This window comes from Anser anser (genome assembly GCF_964211835.1).
Source record: "Anser anser genome assembly, chromosome: 7".
NCBI lineage: Eukaryota > Metazoa > Chordata > Aves > Anseriformes > Anatidae > Anser > Anser anser.
Window position 1 is genome coordinate 33823656 of NC_139727.1, and position 18725 is coordinate 33842380.

Genomic DNA, 18725 nt, shown 5'->3' on the forward strand with positions numbered 1-18725 from the left:
ACACATAGAGCTAGGTAACTGTCACTATTTCCTGCCAGTTTTCTGTTTTTTGTTTTTGGTTTTGTTTTTTTTTTTTCCTCTCCCAGCTAGGAAGGATGCCTAGGGAACATAATGTATTTTCAGTGATGCACAATCATAGTATTAGTATCTCACAGTTTCAGGCATTTACTCTATCTGCATGTGTCATGCAAACAGAAACTGTGCTCTGCTACTATCATTTTACTGATATTTATCTATATTGACTGTTTAGAGCCAATGGTATTTAATAAATTACAAACAGACTGTTTGAAATGGAATATTTTTTTCCATACATTTTGATAGTAACCAGGTCTAAGTGTGTCATTTTGCTTGCTAAAGTTATAATATAGTGTATTCAGTATACTGTAGAAGATTCAGGAAGAATAAATCAGTAGCCATATAGCCTGCCTGCATGTACTAGAGCCCCCTTCAGAATTATTCATTATTCTCTTTCAGCACTGTGCAGGAATCTGATAGGGCCATTTCTATGATTTATTTATTTATTTATTTGCATTTTATTGGCCGAGCTTTTTTTCAGATTTTACCAAGATTTTCTGCTTACTTCTGAAGCTTCTTTATTCTTGGGCATTAATAGGTACCAAACTTACAAGCAACCTTGTGTTAGAGATGCTGGGGATGTTGTCATGTTAGTAATATTTCAAAATATGTTTCAAAATTCTGGGCACACTTTCAGTCCTGTTGACTTAATTCTATGTTACGCTCCCAAGATCGTTTGTTTTGTCACAGTGACTGCTGGCTATGGAGCTGGGGATGTACTGAATGTCTAGTTGTGGAAATCAGCAGAATACTGAAAAACTGGCATTGTTATTTGGCCAAAACCAAATTACAAGCCAAACAGTGGTTAGAGCAATGATATATTGCAGCAGGATGTTGGCAATGGAAAACAAGTCCAGTACTTTGTCAGCCTTGGAAAGCAAAACTTATAAGTGAGAATTCATTATGGGAAAAGCACTGCAGATAGCATACCTACTTCTGATTAATCTTTTGAGAGTCCTTTTGAATTTCTGGTGAACTGTAATCATTTGTTTGTATGAACGTATTCATCACTTTCTGGTTTAAATAATTTTTTTGACAGTGGAAAATAAAACAGCATCTGCAAAATAAAGGTGCCAGAATGAGAAACAGCAACACACAGCATCTTTGAGGTTTACAGCTCTGATCTTCTTCCTTAAAAGTAAATGATAATGTAAATAGTATTGCGTTATCTCCGGTGGGAGTAGAATTGGCCCCTGTTGGGCCCTTGAACCTATTGTCTTTACGGTTGTGTGTTTTGTCTTGAGGAGAGGAGAGGTCTGATATCAGAGCAATAAACTGCATAGCTGAGGAATGGCAGTGAGAGAAATAGAGTGTAAGAGTAGTAAAGCTGCAAATCTAAAAATATTTGTTATCACCCAGATCGAACATTAGGGAGGTATTCACAAAAACTGAATTACACCTGGCAAGGTTAATCACCCCAGATTTCCTCTACAGACATGAAGAGATCTGCTTTAAATCACCTTCTGCAAGTAAGGCGTCTCTGGAGGGAAGCAAACCCCACTGAATCTCTCTGCCTTGTCTCCATTTAACTATTCCCTGATTGTTCAGTCATGCCTAAAACTTCTCTCTTTTTCTCAGATACTCACATATATGCAGGTTTTCTGATTACTTAATTGCATGAAATGATAGTTCAGCACTGTATTGTCTAGTGCACCCTGTGATACAAATGGTAAATCTTTGTCTCACAGGTGTTCATCCTATTCAGGATGTTTAGTAAGGCTTTAGCTTTCATCACAGTGGTTAAACTGTCCAACTTGCATGAATGGATTTGGTTTAAAAAGCTTTAAAAATGTAACTGAAGCTCACAAATTTTTAGTTTTCATACCTTTACCTTTCTCTGATTGCCATGCAGGATCCCACTCAAAGGAGATGACTGAAGGTAGAGACAAAGTAAAATAATGCTGCATGAGTAAACTTGGGTGTACTGGTCTGGAGGAGGCTTTTGCAATCCAAATGTGTCTTATTGCTATAGTGAGGTTCATAAACTAACCCCACCTGTGATACTAACTTCTAAACAAAACCAATTAGAATTTCATTTGTATTTACCCAGGTATAGCTAAAAGTGAGTGAAAATATTGCTTCTTTGGTACTTTAAGTATATCTTTTTCTCTTCTACAGCAATGGGTTTACAAGACCAAATTAGATTCTGGCATGATTAATGCATCTCACCAAATTCTTGCAGAGTAGCAAATTAGTTTATAGTGATTTTCTTGAAAACAAATTAAACTGGTGCACAACATCACAAGAATAGAGATGTTTTTCATAACATATGGATAAACGATTCAATGGAAAGATGTTATCAAACTGAAAATTTAATAGTTTTTTGTGAAAAAAAAACCTGAATGTTTCAAATATTACTGTCTGTTATGGAAAATGGTGTAATTACGTGCATTTTAATGCATGATGTGTAACATGCAGTGGCAGTGTATTAAGGAGTTAATTGGCAGGAAGTTTGCACATGTTCTAAGCAGATTATTCTTTTTAGCTGTTTTTAATAATCATCAGTTAAAAAACAACCCCCCTTATTTTCCTAGTAACTTAAAATAACAATTTCTGTAACAGGTGATTTTTCATTCATGTATTTAATTGATAGCTTTCTGAAAATATTACATATCCTATAAAATTTGTTTTTTACCCCTAAAATTTAATCATGTTTTGCTACTGACATGCCTGTTTGAGATTCCAACTTATATTCTAGAAATGCAAAGCAGAAAAAGACTGATTACATGCAAAATTATTTATGCATCAATTGTTGCTTATTTCTTAATGTAAAAAGATTATTTACAAAGAAAATTTTCCATCATTTTGTATAAAATGAGCTATGTTGAGAAAAGCAATGGAATAGTTAAGAGCATTCACAGATTTCTGTAATCGTCATTTGTGGTCAAAGGTCTAAAAATTATAAAGGGATTAAAATAATGGTCTAGCAACAGATTATTTGTCTGTAACTAGTGCCAAGGTAAAACACCTTAGAGAAAAACGTTAAGCAACTTTAATTCGCTTAGCTCTGCTATTCTGTGGGAAGAATATACTTACTGACTATATTTGATGCCTGCTTTATTAATTGAAATTTAGTACTGATAAGTATTTCAGCTTTAGGAGCTATTACTCAACTGGTCTAAATTTAACCATTCCCCAAGCATATTTTAATATCTACAGTGAGTCAATAAGAGGTTTTGAGACAAACATTTTATCTTCAGACTCAGCAGTCAACTACATTTTTTTTTTCCCCCAGTCTTTGGAGTCAGTCGTATTCTGAATATCATTGATAAAGCTGTGACAAGCTTTAACCGTCACAGCTTAAGGTGGGCTTTCCTTTTCAAATTTAGGGATAGTTTGTGGCAAAGTAATGTATCAGAAATGTCAAAAAAAAAAAAGAAAAAAAAAGTATTGGTGTTCCATTTCCTGTTTCCTTTGTAAAAAATGCATGTATTTGACTTCAGTGAAAGTCCCTGTTCTATACAACTGAATTTGCATTACGCATCAACAACAGGTTATGTTACCCTAAGCTTCATTTACAAACCTATTTTATGTAATTTTTTTTTCATTGCCACAAGATTTATTTTTTTTTTTTATTCAGTTCTTATTCCTCTATTTTCCCTTGAGTCTGTTAATGGCACCATTACCCTTGCTGTCCCTCTGGTCTTGCCCAAGTGTTCTTGCCAACTACAGTTCCTTTGCTTCCCCACAACCAGGCTGTATGATAGCCTTGCTGAATTCTGCTGCTGCTGCAGCCTCTCTAAAACACTATCTTCCCTCTGCACCTGCAAAACAAAAGCCCTTGTTCGGGATCTCTGCACCTTACTTCTGAATTACTGCCACATTCAGCAAATGCTATCTTAACCACATTTATTTCAGATCATTTTCTTGACTAGTTGGTTTATCACAAAAATAATTTTTAGTAGCTCCATGGACTTCCTTTTCCTATTGCTTCAAATATCATTATTCATCTTCAAGACCCTTCATGACTTACTATCTCTTAAGCAGTTCCAAATGAGAGTTCACCTCCCAGCTCGGTTCAGCCGTGATCCCGATCTTTCTTTCCCACTTTTTTAGCATATTTCTGCTTCCTTCTGCACTGCTTTCCCTGAGACAGGCGCACAGTTCTGATGATGCAGTCCAGCAAATTTCAATAATCTCGTGTTATTGCATTAAATTAATTATATTAATTTAATTAATATATTAAATTTTATTATATTAATTATAATATTAAGCTCCTTGAGTTCAGAAAAGCAGGAGAGAAAAAACAGCTTTAAGCTAACCAACATGAGATTGCACCAGTCCCAACCTACCTCCATGGTGCCTCCAGCATCTCACTACATTCCCTTTGTCACTACCGTATTTGCTTGTCCTGCTGAACAGACAAAACCTACCCCAAAGAGCTTGGATAGCCATGAAAATTGGTGCAGATTAGCCTAGCATACATGTACTCTGACCTTCCGGCTGTCCTTGGGAAGGTAGCACGCACCTTAGTCACATTGCCAATCCCCATCTGCCTGTAGCCAGAGACCAAACAGTGCATGCTGTCTCAGCCGCTGGCTGGATAGTTTAAAGGCACCAGACATTGCACAGACCTGCATTACAAACTAAACTAGAAATATCTCACACTGAAAGGGAAGGGAAAACTGCCTGACCGTACACAAAAAATCACTAGCAGCCCCTCAGAACACAAATATTTCACACAAATATGTAGGGCCATTTCCTTTTCAAAATGAGAAAAATTGGGAAAGGCTGAACATTTCATAAAAGATCCTTTATTGTATAGTCTGCATTTCCCACAAACTGACAGCAAGCAATTTATAAGTCTATTCTGGGAATACGAGTTTCCTAGCCCCTCACAGATAGCTGTTATTGCTAAATACCAAGGGTATAATGCAAAAGAGCATGACATCTCCTCTCTTCTAGTGTGTGGCTATTTAATTCCACACTATCATTATTTAGTTTATTATTGTTATGGTTTAAGCTCTGTCTCATATTTTACTTATTTAATTAAGTTATATGCATAAGAAAAGAAAACCATACCTCCTGGTCTCCTGGCTGTCTTCCCATCTAGCAAAAACTGTCACTGAAAAAAAAATGATGAGGTTACTTGCCCAAAGTAATTTCCTAGTTAGTTTAGTTTTTTTAAATATACCTTTCTCATAGTAAGAGTAGTGTCAACTTAAAATACATATCCATGCACCAAACAGGAAGAGAGGCCCATAACAAGATTGTGATTTTGAGGTGCTGTCAGTGCTGTCAGCTTGTCCTTTAAAAATAAATAAATAAATAAATAAATAAATAAATAAATAAATAAATTCAACATGAAAGGTTACGCAGATACTTACTCTTCTTCGCAGTTGCTTAAGATGGCTGTTCTCCATGACTAAGCCTGTAGCCTGTGATTTCTGGATATTGTCTAGGCACACCTGCTAGATCAGGACCCTCAGATATACATGCAGGATTGGACCATTTTATGATATTAAAATTAACTTAGCTCTATCTTGAGATACAGCTCCATGGTACCTCCGGCCATGCACGATGTTGAATTTCAGATGGTTCAATTTTTCTTATAGAAAGTAGTTATTTGAGTATCAGATCTGTATGTGGTTAGGAGAAGGTTTTGTGGATCACTCCTTTGAATCCAGAATTCTTCTCTTGGTTCCACCTGATGTGCCTTCTATCTCCCCACATGACTTGCTCTACAGCACAGGCGTATGAGTATGTAGCACAAAGAACAGTCTGTTCTTTTTAGTCATGAAAACTAATCACAAGTTGGTCCATTTGAAAAAAGTTTGGTTAATGAGAAAACAGGAAAAGTATAGGAAGTACCAGACAATCCTGAAAATTTTATCAAACAACTAAACTGAATAAGAATACACCTAGTGCAATGTTGTATAGAATGTGAGAGAATTGTTTCAGTGGATATTCAGAAACACTTGCCCAGTAATGATCTTTTTGAAAGTTCTATTCCTCTGCCATTATAACCAATATAGCTACTGTATATGTTTCCTATAAAGAATAAATGCACGCTGTCCTGGATTGCATCCACAAATGTTATGGTGATCAAATTAAGAAGTAGATAATAAAAGACTGCATTTTTAATGAAGTATTTTTGTATATAAATGTGTCATTTATAAACATGCAATATATGTGTTGTGTATGTATAAAAAAGGTCTTTATAGACTTGAAATAATGATAAATTACAGACCTCATAAAAATTCTAATTTTATTGATATAGTCATGAACTTGTCTTCACTGTATGTGATGGTCATCTTCCTCAGACACTAGAGACTGTAATTCTCATGACTTTCTCAATATGTCTTCAAACTGTTTAGATCCATTTGTATGGATATTCATAGACATTGCACCTTATAATATGAAAAGTGTTCAAATAACATATCTTTGGAATAAAAATACTAAGTCCACTATTAGTTGAGCATGTACTGGAACAGATCTTCAAAGAATCAACAAAAAGACGTGATGCAAATAGTGCTGTGTGCTGAAGAATAAAGCTATTAAAGTAATGGTATACAGTTTACCCAGTTTTTTTTTTTTTTTATGCTTTAAGTCTCTCTGTATGGTAGCTGTCATTTTATTTTCATTGCTTAAGGTCACCTTAAGCAATGACAATAATATTGGTTAAAATATCAAACAATTCTAATTGATCTACATGAGCTGTAGTTATTTTACTGCCTTCAGCATTCTGAATTTTCTGATTGTGTGTGGCAATGAAAATGTGTAGAATTTAATCAAGTGAAGACATCTATCCAATTGTTATCTCCAAATAATACATACTTAAATTGGAAAAAAAAAAAAAAAACATTTCCAATTACCTGCCAAACTATGAATCTGGGGTCATTCTTTGTTCCCTTACTTTTAACAAAGTAACAGGAAGAACTCAATGTACTTCTCATTAAAATGAACAATAGAGGAGGAGAAAAAGGTTTTAAATATGCAAGCCAGCATGTAAGACTAACTTTTTCAATGTTAGGGTTTTTTCTGCTTTGAGAGATAGCGTAGCCTTACATCAGTACCAATGTAGCTGTATACAATCAGAGGAAAAGCGTTTAAACATCCCAGCATGGGTATTTCCATTTAAATCTGATTACAGTGAAATAAAACTGTAGCTATTAAAGGTTTAGAAGAACTACAAATACAAGCAGTAAAAGAAGACAGTTAGTAAATGAGGTAGTAAAACATTTCAGCGGGGCAAACAGTTTATAGCACTCAGCCTTCCTGTAGCAGACTGTGCTATTCACTACAGACCCGTGCACTGTTCCCTGAACTGCACTTAAACCTGCAATTAACCTTTCACGCCTAATGAAGCTGTTTTGCTGGAAAATTAAAATATATAGTACTGCCTGTTTTTACAGAGACTGGGAGGAGAGCATCACAAAATGAATGACTTTTTCCGACGCTTTTGTTCAAATGCAGAATTAAAGTGCTGTTTGTATATAAATCGGGAACATGCTTTTGAAGGCAATCTCATTTGATGTGCTGTATTTTATTCCTGTACTTATTAATTGTTTTGCATAATTGTATAAAAAATATAAAAAATTCACACACCAGTAATTTTATGATTAGACACTTACTTCCTGAGAATGAACTATTACCATTTAACTTCCATTAGGAAAGACAATAGTTCTGCTAAAGACAACCAAGTTCGTATTGCTTTCTCTGGTATTTTTCTCATTGTGGATGCAATTATGTCTTACAAAAATAAACTTTCCACTTATGTATTTGACTGGGCTCACTTCTTAATGATCTTTCCATATATATACATAAAACAAGCTACAGATTGTTTTAGCTTCGCAGAACTAGGTCAGGTTATTTCTATAACATTTAGTAGAAAAACAAACTAAACTCAAAAATAGGACTGGTTCTGTAGGTAGGATTGAATTTTGAGAAATTAGACTATTTGAGGTGACCCACTGATTCTGCTTGTGTCATGTTTACTTATTCCACTGTTCCTTTCTGCCACCTTACTTAAGAGTCAGAAGCAAGCAGAAACCATATACTGGTTCAGAAAATACCAGTTTGGTAGGTAGGATGTTTATATAGCAGTGGTCAGGGAAGGAAGGTAAATGGAATAATTTATGAACAGGGGCAACACATATAACAGGTTTTACAATTCCAACTTAATGACTATAAAAGTATTCACATTTGTTGTTTAGATACAAAACCTGTAAAATAAAGGGAAAGTGTGTTGTTTTTCTTTTAATGAATATTTAAACCACAGCATTTTTATTAATTTTTCTGTTATATTTTGATGCAAATTCTGCTTGCTTGCAGTGTCTGTGCATCAGCTTGACTTGGTAAATGAAATTCCTTTAGACCGCCAGTCTGAAATAATGAATTGTTCTCACAGTTAATTGTATTGCTTTGATAACAAGGAACTATGCAGGGCTTAGAGAACATAATAAATGAATTTCATCAGATGATTTGTGTGACGTTTTGAAAAATGATCTTCTAGAGTGACCTGATTTTAATGGAACTCTAACAGCATGCCAGCGTATCCCAGTATGCAGCATTAGATTTGAAGAAAATAGTTCTTCCTTTTTGTTAATTGTTATGTAGAGTGAGGCTAGCATCATGCATCCAAGCATATTTTAAATTATCTTATAAAAAAATGGAAAGTCTGTTTTCCTAATAATATTCATTCCATTTAGCATACTCTCTAAGCCTAGTTGTTAAAACCAGGATCATGTGTAAGCAAGCATTGTTTTGATTTTATCTTTGAATTTTCTATTACCAGATACAGCTGATATTTTAAAGGTGCCTTGAAGATTTCAAAAATTTCATCTATCAAAGTCCAATTTAAAGCATCACTGGCTCATGCCAAGAAATGTATGCGTATGTGAGAAAAAAGACTTAATTAATCTTGGCTCTTACATATCCTGAAATGCAGCAATGATAATTGTACTTAGCATTTTACACTATAGTGCTATGAATTTTCAAAAAGCTGTATGCACATTAGTTAATTGTTGCAACATTTTTGTGAAGTAAAGAACATAGTGTTACCATTTGCAGTAGCATTAATTCTTCAGGATACTTGAGAGACTATGATATACAGGGGAGTATGGAGAACCAGCACAATATTGGCCTATATTATGTGTATATTTAAATGTACTTTTGCAAATATAACTATTACAGTTTTATTGTGGCCGTGGTGGAGTATAACACATGAATGATGTGAATAGTCCTAATCCATTTCATTGAAATATCACCTGTGTGAATTAAAAAAATAAAAAATAAAATAGAACTACCATTGATTAAACATTTCAGTAACAATAAAATGGAATAGTAAATTCTTAAACTACTCATTTCCTAGGCATGCCTGTCTATGCCCTTTGTAATGTTGTGTTAAGTTTATAACAGGTTGTGAAATATCGACAATTTAACCACAGTTTGGAAGAGTTTGTGTGAGTTGACCACATTTAGAATTAATACAGGTCAACATCATCATATTTCACTGTCTGTTCACAAGCCCATGCATTCTGGAAATATATTTTCATATCTTTTTATTCATGGTAAATAATAACCTATCGGGACAGGAAGGCACATATATTGAAAAGGGTAATATTCAAGGGTACAGTTTTGTCCTAACTGTGGTCTACATTTTGCTCTTACTTTCTGATTTGCTAGCTTCATCCATTTCTAAATGCAGTGCATAAACATTTAATAAGAGAAAATCCATGTCAGAGTGCTTCTGGTCCACAGAACCAAGAAAATGTTGATAAAGAGAGAGGTGAAGCTAAGATCACGCAACAAATCCGTAGGAGACTTACACAGAACATGACTCTCCTGATTCCCAGTCTGGTCTCCTAACTGCACTTTTTTCTTTCTCTTTCTTCATTGTTAGCAGGTAGCATTTCAGAAAGAGAGAACTTGGTTATCTACCTCTAAATTAAAGCTGATCTCTTCTGTGAAAGTATAAAAACTGCATGAAAGGTACCACCATACTGTTATGGAAGTCTTCTCAGGAAAGCTGGGCATTAAATTCTATTTTCCCTTTATTTATCTTACAGGTCTTGCAATTGCAAGTGCACTGATAGACATTTCACAACAGAAGCCTGCGGACTGTAAAGATAAGAGTTCAGGAGTCAGAAATCGAAAACATCATCTTTCAACACGTCAAGGAACTTGTGTCTGAGATTCAAAAACTTCAATTGTATATTCTGTAATGTTTTCTTTTTAAATGGCTTCCATTGAAAGCTATACTACAGCCTCAGTTTTTATGGAGGCAAATCTATGAATGAACATATGAGGTACTGTGCTCTGTTAGTCACACAGCCTACTATACCCCAAAGCAGAACAAACTTATGGTAGGTATATTTGATGAGCTTTAATGAAAAGAGTGGATTCTGATATCAACAAAAGATTAAATAAATACCTAGCATTCTTAATCCTGAACATATCAGAGCAGGGAAAATCCTTGAGCAGAACTAGGAAAAACTGTACATTGTTTTGTAATGTAGAAGGAAATTGTATAATTGAAAATTAAGCGAATTCCAGGAAACTAAAGGACATTTTTGTATAGCTTAATGTAACAATGAGAATTGTACAGTTCTTTCCTTGTAATCAGAATTAAGATGTCTTTCCAGTAAGCAGGAACTACAGAGGATCATCTGGATTTCGGTGTTTTTTTACCATTGCCCAAAATAGGTAGGCAACTTTTGAATTTAGCATAGGTAGAACCTGAGAATACCACAAGTAATATTTAAAGGAAAATTATATTAAAATATACATATATATTTCAGATTTTTTTTTTTAACTTGCAAAAGGTTCAGAAATGTAATCTGTGTTGCTACAGAGTGATGGGTGGGCTTTCATTTTTCTGCTCCTAATACCCTTTCCAGAATTCTGATTGAGATATTTTACAAACAGCTCATGTGAGACTTCCATGCCAGGCAATTCATTAGCAAAATTGATTGAGCACGAGAAAGTTTCTTTTGTGATCAAGTTTGGCATTTTTTCCAAGAGAGTCTCCAAGATTGCAAGTCTAACTTGCTGTTACTCTACAGTAATATACCTGCTCCCATTTCAAAACTGAAAGTTTCTAGTATCTATAAATTATTCTGACCTTCAAACAAAAGAAATGAATCCCAGTCAGCACTTTGACCCTTGTTTAACAGCACAATATGGTTTTCTGATGGTGTTGATCTCCCAGCTGCAGAGTTTCATCTCAGCCTCGCTTTCAAAGCAATTACCCTGCATACCAAAAATTAAATATGTATTTATAAATTCAAGTTGCTTCCAACGGTGGTTCTGAAATTCAACATCCGGTATGGATCCTCACACAATCAGTACTCAGCAACAACAAGCAGACAAAAGAGTTTCCTTTTCACTGGACATTAGCCTTTTGGGGGCTTTGTCACCACCACATATAACCTAGCAAACAGCTTTAATGGCCCTCAGGCTTTTTATTTGCTCAAAATTCACAAATATACAAAAAAGTAAGAGTATGCTAGGGGTAGGTAGCAGACGTGTCATGTTCTAATTTATGCATTACACGTTGACAGCAGTATAATATGAAAAAAGTAGTTTTGTATGAGTTTGTTGAAAGTGTAGTTTCTCAGCTACAAATTTGCCACCATGCTAGTACAGGAGACTGATACAGAGGTATAAATTCCTCATGTAATGATAGACTTTTGGTAAATATGAAAGATATAAAAAGATAATTGATGTTTACTACTATATCTGTATTTTTCATGTTCTTTTTATTTCAGGAAAATGATGACATTTTACTGTTTATAGTTGACTACATAGTTACTTGCATGCCACGGTGGTGCAGTAGCAGTAATAAAGCCCTGTTGTGAGTTGTGTTTATTTTGTAATGCCATTCATACCTTGAAGTACTCAGCTTAATTAATTTGGGTGAGGACTAAGTGTAAAAATAACTATAAAAAGGAACGATTGTACAGTGTGTAGTTATATCTTATACAGAAATATTAGGTTGCATCTAACCATGACTGCTCTATTGTTTTGATAAATTATGCACTTATGAATTATGATATAATTATTTCTTATGCTGGCATGATTGCTTCAGTATTTTCATATCTTAAAATAAGATTATTATCCTAAAATAATGACATCACAATCTTGTGACTTTTATTGCCTATTCTGACTTCAATCTCTTATATCTTAAAATTTCAAAAACTCCTTCTTAAAGCTCCTATTGGGAACTTTCAATCAGTGCTACTTGATAGAGTGAAAAAAATGGTCTTTTGTAAACAACCCTTTCTGTCGGTTTTCAAGTTGATCTGTTCAAATGAATATAAGCCAGTGGAACTGGTTTATAGGATACATACATTTAAGAAAAGGAAAGAACCACTTGTCTGGAATATTTTCCAAGCTCTGTATTATCCTCAACCTAAACATTTCACATAAGAAATATACAGTGTGTGTTTTTTGAGTGTACTGGAAACCCTGTGCACAGAAAGACCATGTATTCTTGTAGAGCAGTTCTGACTGTACTCACAAAGGATTACTTTTCTGTATCTCAACTGGAGTTTTACAATTACTTGAAAAGCAGATAAGAGTTTAAAAGGGATTAAAATATTTTATTGCAGCATTGGAGATGGGCAAATATCAGACATTTTATTATTATGTTAACAGTAAAAAATGTTATTTTATTGTATAAGAAAAGCATGTTTGTTATGGGATCATTCAGCATTTTCATTCACTCTGAGAATGTTTTTTCTTAATGTATCTTTCTTCTCCCAGGGTCCCTAATTGCATGCAAATTAGTAAAGGCATACAATAATAAAATAGAGAGAAATAGTTATATAACGGCCAAACCTAAATACCAGAAGATTGCCAACAGACTTCAAACCAAAGCTTCAGAGTAACTGTTACCACTTTCTATTTTAAAGGTATAAAAATAGTATGATATGTCTGGTAGCAACTTTCTGTCAGTTGTTGGCAAGTCCTAGCTTTTTAAGAATGACCTCTGTACATCAGATGAGATGTTTTATCAACTGTCATATTATGACTGCTTCATGAGAAAGCCAATTTTGTTAAACCCTGCTTTCCAAGATTAACATTTGAACTCTTTCTTAGAGTCAGAAAATGTTGAATGGCCTGTTTTAACCCTAGTGTGATTTACGTTGGACAAAAAATAAATGACTAAATGCTGTTCTGGAAAGTAAGCCCATAGTGAAGTTTTGACTGTCAGGATTCAACCCCAACCCCCTCAGCCCATTGATTCTGCTGAGGGAAATTCAGCAGCTATGACTGTTCAAAATTACTCTTCAAAATAGACTGTCCATGGTAGCATGGGCTCATAAGTCTTTCATTTCTTCTATGTACATGTATATTTATAAAAAGTCCTGAAACTACTTAAATAAAATTTGTGCACATATAAATAACACACTAGAATACTTGCTTCTCATTACATTCCTTTGAAATGTAATGGAATGTTAATGTACCTATACAGAAAATAAATAAATAAATAAACGGTTATTTGTATGGTACCCCTATTAAAGTTATATCTAAAAAGCTAACTTCTAGATATGTTAATGCATGAAGATACCATTAATTGGGAATATTGAGATTAATCTGATTTAAAAATTTTCATAGCTGACTGCTCTCTATAAAGTCCCCTCCCATCTTCCCAAGCTAGACACTTTTGGACAAATTCACATTGAGATTTTGCATTTGCTATGAGTAAAATCTGCAGCAATAATTGTTTTCTAAGTAATCTAATGCAGAGAGATGGAATTCTGATGGTAAGAATTTTAGTTTGAGATCGCTTTAACTGGCATTCAGTCTTCATACATAATAACTTTCATAGTATAAATTTAACTATAAAATCATTATGTATCTAATTATATTACCATTAAAAAAAAAATCTTTCAAAAGGTTTCTTGACAATAAAGGAAAAGTGTCTGTTAAAGGTAATTAACAATCCCTCTCTTTTTTAATGCAATGTTGTCCTATCTGGAATTCTTGACATTGCTGAAAAAAAATCAATAAATTAATTTTTCAGTGTTTAAAGTGCAGAGTTATATAAAAAGCTGTAATTTACTGATTCTCATGTCAGGTAGTTTCTAAAGTAAAGTATGAACTACTTAGGGATAATTTACATGCTTCTAATAAATATAGTTCCTCTGACAACAATAGCAAAATTCCCATTGTCTTGCAGGTACCCACAACTTCCCATATTGGCTTCAGCTGTGCTTGCTTGTTAAACACTAAGAACAACAAAGCTCTCAAAAGCAGCCTTGCAGAACCTGGGCTTGAATAAATTGGAGACATATCTTGTTTCATGTTCTCTGTATTTAATGTTATTTCACTTTCAAAATCCATACTTATATTTCTATATTACATATGTAGCCACATAGCTACAGATATTTCTGATGTTGAAAATCAGCATTTGTGTATTTATTTGAAATTCTAGTGGCCCCTTGAAATTCACTGTGAAGTCAAAAGGGGACTATTATTACCCTAGGCTTTAATTTGCCAATATTTCTTCAGTCATGCTAGTTGAAGCTCAGTCATGTTTAGGTAAAAAGAATTCTTTGCACCACTTCTGAAATATTCAAAACTTTCTTATTCTAAAATAAGAAAGCAAGGTTGGAAATGATGAACAAAGATGGAGAAAAAAAAGTCTTTAAAACACACAGGAAGCATTTCTGTATGGAGTTACACAATCGGTTTCACAGCTGATCTAAATCAGAACATTTTCTTGTTCTTGGTTTCCTCATATTCTCACATATTGTATCAAATGGTCTGAAGACTTTAACTGAATCAGTGACTGTTTGTGTGTATGTTAGTGGTCATTTCTGCAGAAATGAAGCCTCAAATGTGTTTATCCTTATGAAAGATGATACAGAATTCGGTTTAAAGTACTCCATAGGTAATGCTATTTCACAGGGTTATCAATTTGCTGTCAGTATTTTCAGGGAGTCCAAGACTGAGCGTGGCACATGCCTTCTATCCTTTTATGTCTTTATTTTTCAGTATATTTTTCTATAACAGCTTTTCAATGATAAGTTAAAGCCAGAGTTAATATTACAGTAAGCTTATACGAATTTGGAGTTTGAGAAAATTGTTACTTATTTAACAATAACTGTTTACCTTTCTGTTTTGGGGACTTTATCACCAAAACATTGCTTAGCTGTTGTGCAGTTTTAGCAAATGCTTTTTTCTAACAGAGTTTTCGTTAGACAAGAAGCAAGAAAAAAATAACATGGAACTCTTCAAGCATACCTCTAGAAGGTATCTTGACCATCTTATTCTACTGAAGATCTGAGTCTCTTGTTAAATGTTACTTTACAGGTCAGTATTTGCCAAAAATCATTATTATTGCACTATTTTTAGTGGTTAACATGAAGAACAAATTATTTTTCCCATGTGATGACTTAAAACTCTTTAAATATATTCAGTTATAAAATATACTTGAAAAAAAATAACCATAGTTACAAAAAATAATGCTTAGGATTATTACTGAGGATGTTTTTTTGACAGAGCTCTACCCAAATTGTCTGCATCATAATGCCTTCTCTCAGAAAGGAAATCTGTTATTATTTCTGTAAGTCCTCTCTTCTCTCCTCCCCAGAGTACAAAAAGACAAATGGTCAGGTATAAAAATCTTTTTAAACATATTAATGTAGATGACTTTGTTTCTGCTGCTAAATAGAACGTTGGAATTTAGAAAATCATTTTTCCTGCTTCAGGTTTCCTAACTAAATACTTGGGAATGATAAAATTAACCTTAATAATGACATGGGAATATTGAAGATTAATTAATTAATGTTTAGAGAGTACTCGGTGCTCTTTAGTGCTCTAAAAATAACAGGCACTATGAGCACTGAGTGTATTTTTGTTATTAAGTTATTTAGTATCAGCTTTATTTAATAGTGCTAGATGTTACAATTTTCTACACCCAAACTTGAAGCATAATTAATGTGGAGGAAAACAAAAAAACAAAAACATTTGCTGACTGTTCATACTGTTGAGGTCACTTTCCCTTTGTTGGTAAATTGTTGGTAAATTCACATTATTTACTAAACTACTCGGCTTACTGATATCTTTGGTTATTCAGCTTTCCCAGATGACTGATTTTTACCTTACTCTTCTCCATTTTTCTCCTTTAAGTATGTAGTCTTTGTACAACACCTCCTGATTCATTCACAGTTGCCCAGGACATAAGCTCTCAAAGGTGCTTCACTATTTTGATGTTCATTATAGTGTGAAAAGGTTAGCGATTGTTGTACCATTTTAACCATGCTGAAGAACACTGGTCATAATGCATTTCCATGCTTTAATCCCTCATTTATAATAAATGGGCCAGAGATTTTACACTCGCTTCATGTTCCATCTTCCTCATTGGAAATAGTGAATGTGCATTTCTAAAAATGTTGTATGATGTTATAAATCCTTCCGGTGTAGCTGAAAGGCTATGATATATTAGATTTCTTAAAAATCTTTTAGCTATGTGTATTCATTCTGATCATAGTCTTACAGTCTTATCAAATATCTCATGAAAATATTTAACATCTGGTAGAACCCTCTTCCAGAATCCCCATTGGTGTTGCTGAACTGTTCCTTCTTTATTAAATTAAAAAAAAAAAAAAAAGTCTTCTGAGAGAGCTTTATAGAATTTAAGAAAGACACCACAACAGGTTTTACATTCTATTTATGAAAGTCACATTCCACTGCTCTGAAATGTTTTCAGATCTATGAAACCAACAAAATTACTCTGCACAGTCTTGGACTATATTTACCTCCTCCTGTTTTTAATACCTTAATGGCAACCATGGAAACACATGGCATAGAGCAATTCCCAAAGCAATTCTTGAATCTCTTCAGAACTGACCTCCACAAAAAACTCAGATCCATCCCTCTAACTTCCTTTGTTGAAAATAAAAGATTTTCATTGTTCAGCAGGTTTTCAAGAAATTTATTCCCTTTCCTCTAAATTCAGATTTTCCTATCAGTGATCCCAGCCATTAATATTCCTTCTCTGCTCCATCCTTTCCACCATGCCTTTCAAATCTGTCTTTGGCTTATTCTTTTGGCATCTTCTTTTGATACAATCTCATTGTGAATCCAATCCAGGTTCTGAAGACATGCAGTCCTTGCCACATGCTGATCCTGATTCCTTTCCAATTACTTCTGTCTCTGTTCTTGGAATTAGTGCTTTTAATTTCTTCAGCAGTTCTCTTACTGCATCTCCATCATCTTACACTTAGTATCAGCATCACCTGTTCACTTTATATAGGTATCTTCAAAAGCTTCAAACCTGTCCTTTCCTGCTACTCATTGATTCCTGAACCTGTCAGACTGTAATTTTATTTGTAGCATATGTTCAAATTGACTCTTTGATTGTTCCCATTCCCCCACATTGCATTTTGGATTATTTTGGACTGTATGTCCTCAAAACATTCCATGTCCTCAGATTCCATCCTTTCCTTAGACATCTGCCATTTTATCTTTTTCCAATGCTTATTCAAGTGTTTCCCAATCTTCTGAGCTCTTTTGAGAAGAAAAAGCCTTCAAATGCAAGCATCAATAACTTAATTTGACACAGATCAAGATCCAGAAACCCCTTAACGTGAGCAGGTGTGCTAAACCATTGCTACATTTCTATAGTACAGTAGATCTGCGGGGTTGTTTTGTGCAATATTTGTAGTTGGGGGGAAGGCAGGGGGAAGGACATCTTTTAAGAAAATGAAATATTTTAAGTAAATTAATCAGATAGCTGTATAGATGTTCTCATCTGTTTTTAACTAGACTCCACTTTATGGTTTGCCTTCCACTGTGCCACTCCTTGTATCGTCAAATGGAAATCATACAGCTTTATGGTCTCTTCACCACTAAGCCACTGATGCTAGTAGTAGTAGACTTTATGCTATTGCTTAGTGATTTTATAAATTCATTTTTTGAAAGGTGCCTTTAAAATTGTATGTCTCAATGGTAGCTCAAAATTGAAACATTGAGAATTTGTGATTTACCCTGTCTTTGCTCAAGGATCTGTTACAACAAACTGCCTTTGTTTTAAAAATTACCAGCCCAGAAGGAGTACTTTGGAGCTCTGTTGGCTTTTCTATATAGTCTCTAACTTAAAGAGGATTTTTCTTTACAAGTGGATCAAGTAAAGGAAGAGAGATGTTGCTATTGTTGGCGCCATTACAGTGAATCTGCAGAAATGTAGATTATTTCCTAAAGAATATCAGACTCTAACTTAAGTTAGTTTTACACCTTTTGCAAGCTGGGTCCCTAACAGAATTGTTTCTGCCTAAGAAAAGAAGCTCTCTCTTATACACCTTGTTGCTGTTCTAGCTGAGTAGTCTATCTCTGGATTTTGACATAAATAACCATATGGGACTTGGACATAATTCAGACATCTATGTTCAATATGTGAACCTGAAAACCATGCTCAGCTGTGTCAGGTATCGTGTGTGACAGCTCTCTGTGTGGCACAGTTGCCCCAGGCTTTTTGGGGCTGGGCAGTTCAGCAGCTAACCCCGATTCAGAAAGTGTTTCACAACAGTCCAAACAGTGGGTGTTCAACCTGGCGAGTTATCTCCAAACACAGAATGACACTGCTCACAACAGGCAGTTTGCTGCTTTAAGAAGAAACATGGCACAGCTGTGGTGTTTCATGGAGTGATATGGTGGCAGACCACTTCTGCCACACCTCTCCCATTCCCTCCCGGCCT

The 18725-nt window shown here is 34.4% G+C and overlaps 1 protein-coding gene across 1 annotated transcript in view; it reads left to right on the forward strand.

The window, feature by feature from the left end:
* ATRNL1 (attractin like 1) overlaps nucleotides 1–13558 on the forward strand; it is a 519713-nt gene extending 506155 nt beyond the window's left edge. The window contains exon 29 of the mRNA XM_083844128.1: nucleotides 10086–13558. Within this exon, the coding sequence (XP_083700254.1) occupies nucleotides 10086–10210 (125 nt within the window). The 3' untranslated portion in view covers nucleotides 10211–13558. The remainder of the gene's footprint in view (nucleotides 1–10085) is intronic.
* Nucleotides 13559–18725: the final 5167 nt, after the last annotated feature.